Consider the following 6000-nt stretch of genomic DNA (forward strand, 5'->3'; position numbering starts at 1 on the left):
TTCTGTGGTGTGTTTGTACAACATAAATATAGAATTATTTTTGAAAAAAGGGTAAACATAGGAAAAATAGGAAACAAAAAATGAAATAGAATATAAAATACTATAGGCTAAACGACTAAACAACTATGTGATTACCCCTCGATTGATTCTACGGCACTGGAATAATTTATTTCCTGCTTAAATGGTATTATATTGCACTACATGTTATAAAGCCTAACACTCAACTCTTTGGTGCAACATGAGTGGGGTGGATGCTGCACCAAAGAGCCTTGAGCCATGGCTTGGCAAACACAGGCCTATACATTGAAGGTTCATAGAAATTTGCCATGGATCCAAGATTTCTCTAGTAAATCTTAATGAAAGCAAAATACAGCAGAATCAACATTCCGTGGGTGCTGGAAAAAATCTATGTTATAACATTTGCAGATTCCCAAGAATTTATTTCAAATGGTTGAAGCATGACTCAAACAAACCAATTAAGGTTCTTCCTTGAGGAATTTTATTTTCCCCCCAACTTTCCTTAAAAATTGCAAAATAGGGTGTTTTTCAACGTTCTCAGAGAATTATTCATGGATCTTGATGAAAATAAAAATCAGCCATGTTTAGGGGACTGATATCAATCAGTGTGTGCAATTTGGTGCAGCTCCAGGTAAAAACCTAAAGAATTTAAATGTGGTTTCCTTAGGGGACTGTTGGGCCTTGATGGACATATGCACTCTACTGGGGGGCATTGAATTTAATGGGATTTATTGTGATATGTGTGTTTAACCAACTTATAAAGTCAGAAGCAAATGACCACATCTGGGAGCAATAAAGTTAATAACAATACAAATAATAATACTTATATGAGCAGTAGAGACAGTTGTAGAAGAAGTAGTAGTAAAATTTGGAGTGGTTGTAGAGCTATGTCAAAGGAAGTCGTTTTTTAACTATGTTACAGCAGTTAAAACACATCCTACACATAAAGCACGTGCACTGACATCTGTCTGAAGAGTCCTGTAGGTTTATTGGGTGTTTCCATGGTTACGTCCCATCCAGCTGAAAGTGTCACCGCCGCTCGTGCCGCTGGGAGCTGTCCACAGGCCGCGGTGCTGAAACTCAGAGGAGACACACACACACGGTGCTGCTCTCAGGCCCTGAACACACCTGGTCCTCACATGTGGTTCATGCGATCATATCACAAGTGGACAGCTCTAACTACAGGTGTGAACGCACTAGTGGATAGAGATCCAAATCACGCCAGACCTCACTCGGAGTTGTCTGTGTGAACGGATGTGTCTGTGTGAACGCACATTTGTCCTGGGCCACATATAAAGGACGTCCTGGGACCTACTGCAGTTTCACTACGAATCGGGGATCTCTCTCTCTCTCTCTCTCTCTCTCTCTCTCTCTCTCTCTCTCTCTCTCTCTCTCTCTCTCTCTCTCTCTCTCTTGCTCGTTCGCTTGTGCGGGACGTGAGATCCTATCTGAGATCAGATCACAAGACCCATGTGTGGCCTCTTATCAGTACAGGTATGAATGCAGGCCCATACACATGTTAATACCAGGCAGGTGGGTAAACGGGGCCTGATCTGCTTCTTTGTAGGCGCTAAATTCTAATGCTACGGTCAAATAGACCTATTAAATCCACCGCTCACACATGACCCGCACTGTGACGAATCAACCAGGTGACAAACTGAGGGGAGATCGATTTGTAAAAGTCTATCGACTCGATCTTTTTTTTTACGCGGGATACGGGGGTTTTAGTTCTGGTAATATGATCGTGGTGTCCACGGGTTTCGCACCCGGGTCGGTCACACATCAAGCGGATGGACGTGAGACAGACACCGGGGCTCAAACAGCTTTACCAGGGCTGACACATGCGCGTACCGGAGGATGCAGAGTTTTTCTCATTCTAAACTTTTTTATTGTCACCCAGAAATAATGCTGTGGATTGCTGATCATGCGTTTCAGTGTGTTGTATCATAAAGCGGTTTTTGAACAACATGGCGGAGGAGGTGAGCACTGAGGGCGACTGCGGCTCTGCGGGGACAGACTCGTTTCCCGTGGAGGATCACGAATGTAAAATATGCTACAACTACTTTGACCTAGACGTCCACATGCCCAAACTGCTGGTCTGCTCCCACACCTTCTGCCTGGAGTGCCTGGACACGCTGCACTCTCGGGATGGTCGGAGATGGAGGATCGGTTGTCCAGTGTGTCGCCACCGGACTCCGGTACCGGAGTACCGGGTTCACAACCTCCCCGACAACACCGCGGTGACCGAGGCTCTCCCGCGGAAGGAGCGTGTGACCCTAGTCTTCCATACCGCAGGTGCATCGGTCTTCTCTGCAGCAGCCTCCACTGAGGGCGAGGACAGTCAAGCGTGCAAGCAACTAGCGTTCACGGCGGGCTGCGTGTGCGCCATCTTCTCCGTCCTGTCCACGGTGGTGCTGCTGTTTCTGGGCCTCGTCTTTGCGCACAACTTCAACAGCAGCATCTCACCCCTCGGCCCAGTGTGTCTGTTCGTCTCCAGCCTCCTCGCCCTGCTCTCGCTCGTCCTCACGTGGCTGACGTGCCTGCTGAGGTACCGACCTGAAACTGGAGCGAGCAACTTCAGTGTCCACAGCTCCTATGTAACATGATCGTCCGGCTGCAGAGCTGACGCATGAACTCATCTCAGCTGGTTTGAGAGTGTGACTTTATATATTTATATTTATTGTGCTAAGACATCCTTTTAGATGCCTCTGTCAGTATAAACGACTCAATGACAACACACGGACCTTTGTGGACAAGTTTTTAATGAAAAATAAAATGGAAACTAAATTTACGTGACAATTTATTGCATAACATATTTTCGCCTATACACAGGATTTCTTAAAAAATCTCGAATCCAATCATCAGAATTTTAGGCCATAAAATGTTTTTAAAAAGTTTTAGACCGAGCCTAAGGATATGTTTTGTCGTGAAGGTAACACTACATGTATAGAGTGGCATTAATTTTAGTCTAACTATTAAATGTGAAATTGCATTGATCGCATTGGACCAAAACAGTAACTATAACACAATAAATCAAACCATGGAACCAATTTTGGTGCTAGACTGGACTTAAGTATGTGTCCATACTCAGCTTTTCCTCTGTATGATGCATATTTGGAAGTTGTCGCAGAAGGCATTCTGACGTGTGACAGTAGGAAAAAGCACACATGTAAATATTAGAACAAATGATTTCAGTTGCTGGTTCAGTCTCAGGAGCCTGTGTTGTGCACACTGGCTCACTGTGACACTGTAATGACTCCCTGGGACTGGAATAGAACAGTCATCTTGTGACAAGTCAAAATGTCTCCTAAAAAGTTCTACTTTGATCTAAACTGATGAGCGTGGAAGGGTCATGGCTCGAGATAAAGCCCGTAAAACACGTCAGATATATCTACAGCACATACAGTCGAGCAAATCCCCTTGAAATTAAAACAAACCTTAAAGCTTAGGCCCTCTTACGTTTCGCAACTACACAATGGTGGTAGAAACAAGTTTCTAGTTTTATTTGTTACCCCAATATGAACCACATTTAAATCCACTAGATACTTATTTTTATGTAGATTAGCGTGTTATTGCACGCACCTATCGATACCAAGCTCTTAAAAAACATTCAGTCCTGAGAAATCTACAAAAATGTTGAAAACAACATTTATCACCATGTTAAACGCAGTGAAAAACACTTCTGGGATCTGAAGCCGGACCGCGATCCGCACCAAACTGCAACTGCTTCTTCCCTGACCCAAACAACATCCCTCCTCCATCTCTTGTGGTAATCCTTCAAGTAGGTAAATCTTGCTTACAGACAAACAATACAAACAACAGATGAGTGAAAAGATTGGTGGAGGTTATGAGGGGTAGGATGCAGCATGTATACCGTTTACATAATTACCATTAATTAAATGATGTACATTTCAAACATAAAACAGTGCGATGAGATGAAAACATGTCCTCCTTGACGGCAGTAATACAATTTAACTATAGGGAAGAAGTTGCAGCACTGATGACGTCACATCAATGTATGAGTTTCTTACAGACTACACATTTTAGATGTAACTTTGTTATTCTTTATTTACAAGCCCTTTGAAGGGAATGCACATTTGTAAAAGGGATGCTAACGCTGACTCAGACGGCCCCAAGATCATCAATCAAGACGCTTGCTAATGTTCCCATTAGCAGTCGCAGGTTGGAAGCACAGAAAGACAGCTCCTCTCCTCCCACATTTATTTGTTGCACTGAGACAAGAGACGAATTTCAGAAGGTGCTTGGAGGCACGAGCAGGTTCAGGCATTTTCGTGTATGTGCCAACCTGTTGGTATGTATTAGGAATTATTATAATTTTACTGTGCTGCCTCCATCTCTACAAACATTGCCTCTTGTGCCAATGACAAGACCTTCATCCTTTTTTTTTTTTTTTACCTCATAACCACCTTTGTGTTATTACACTGACTCCCCGCGGTGGTGCAGGTCAGCAGGGGATCCTGGGCCAATGACCCTGAGGGGACATGAGCCTTCACAAGATGAGAGAAATAACTTTGGGGTAGGGGGCCAAAATAAGTAGTGTTTTATAGGAGTGAGACAATGGAAGTGCAGATGACCTCCTAGGGGTCTTAAACCATCTTATGGGCTTAAGTTTGCTTTTCCCAAGTCGTATAAAGTGCAAGAAGAAATAAACTCCACTAACGACTTGGGCCATGCCTCTCAACGGTGTAAGGTTACAGTGAAGCGTGGAATAAAAGAATGCTTGATTGTATTTTTTCTGATTTGTTTGATTTTAGTTAAGCTGCAAATACACATCCCTCCTCACCCGTCATGTTACAGGTTATAGAAACAAACACTCTACAGCATTTGGGTTATTAGATCGATTATAATTCATAAAGATGTCTTTATTCATTAAAAGTATTTGCAAAGTCCTGACAACACAGCAGGCATTTATCTCGGCTTGGTGTTGTTTTAAGAGGCGACACTGGTCTCAGGAGTTAAAATCCATCTCTTTCAGCTCAATCAAAGGGACTCCTTCATTTGGTCATCCAGTCAGTGAGTAATGCCACTTAAATGCCACCGTGACAAAAGCTTGGGAAGAAGAAAAAAAAGGAGGGGTGGCAGGCTTCCACTGGGAGCTGTAGGCAACACTGTGTCTGGGGCAGAGGGCTTCATTTCACAGTGACTGCAGGGCTTAAAGTTAAAGACTACTTTGAAATCTGCATCCCCTTACCATCCATCTCTCCCGCTACATCCCACCTTCCCTCCTCCCTGCAGCCGTCACTCCCAGAAAAAATAAAAAGCTGTCGCCACAGAGCAGGAGATGAGTTGGGGAGCAGATCCTCTTTGATGACAGAGAAGGATCCTTTTGTTCCCTAATCCCCTCACAACCCCTTACCCCCTCCTACCCTGTAAGTCCCACTGGACATCGAGAGGCTACATAATCAGTCAGAGGCTCAAGATGTAATAGTTTACTTGGTTTACTTACTTGAAAGATTTTGAATGTAAAAGTGACGTCTTATAATAACAGCTCAGATATTTTATTTACTTTTACTTAATCTGGTCTTGTGAGTCTTTGAACAGCAAGAACTTCAGATAAACGTAGCATTGGTACAAGAAGTCACATGACACTGGTCAGTGGTTGTCATAGGTTGAGCCTAAGTGGAACAACCATTAGCCATGGTGAACGCTGTGGAAAAAAAACGGGGTCATGCAGAAGCAGCCAGTTCCAGGATACATTTCATCCCCTTCCTGTGTCTGGCCTTTAAGTGTTTGCAAAGTGTGTCTCTGGGTCATTATCACATTGGACGCACGTATTTCACTGAGCAGATGAAAGTGTTCCTTTTGCTCTTAACATCTGCCCTCTGATGGTCCGAGTTCCATCAAGATGACCCCAAAGACACGGCCTGAGGCCAGCGATTATCGCCAAGCTGTATATGCACTTCTGGACTCTATCATGTGATGACATGCTCGTATGATGTGCTCACCGAGGCGTGGGGGAGA

At 43.9% G+C, this 6000-nt stretch overlaps 1 protein-coding gene across 1 annotated transcript; it reads left to right on the top strand.

Annotated features, from left to right (window-relative positions):
* The first annotated feature begins 1985 nt into the window (after nt 1–1985).
* On the top strand, nt 1986–2624 carry LOC128454554 (E3 ubiquitin-protein ligase RNF186-like). Its single transcript, XM_053437977.1, has one exon. The coding sequence runs from the start codon at nt 1986–1988 to the stop codon at nt 2622–2624; it is 639 nt and encodes a 212-aa protein (XP_053293952.1).
* Nucleotides 2625–6000: the final 3376 nt, after the last annotated feature.

Source organism: Pleuronectes platessa, chromosome 13 (genome assembly GCF_947347685.1).
Source record: "Pleuronectes platessa chromosome 13, fPlePla1.1, whole genome shotgun sequence".
NCBI lineage: Eukaryota > Metazoa > Chordata > Actinopteri > Pleuronectiformes > Pleuronectidae > Pleuronectes > Pleuronectes platessa.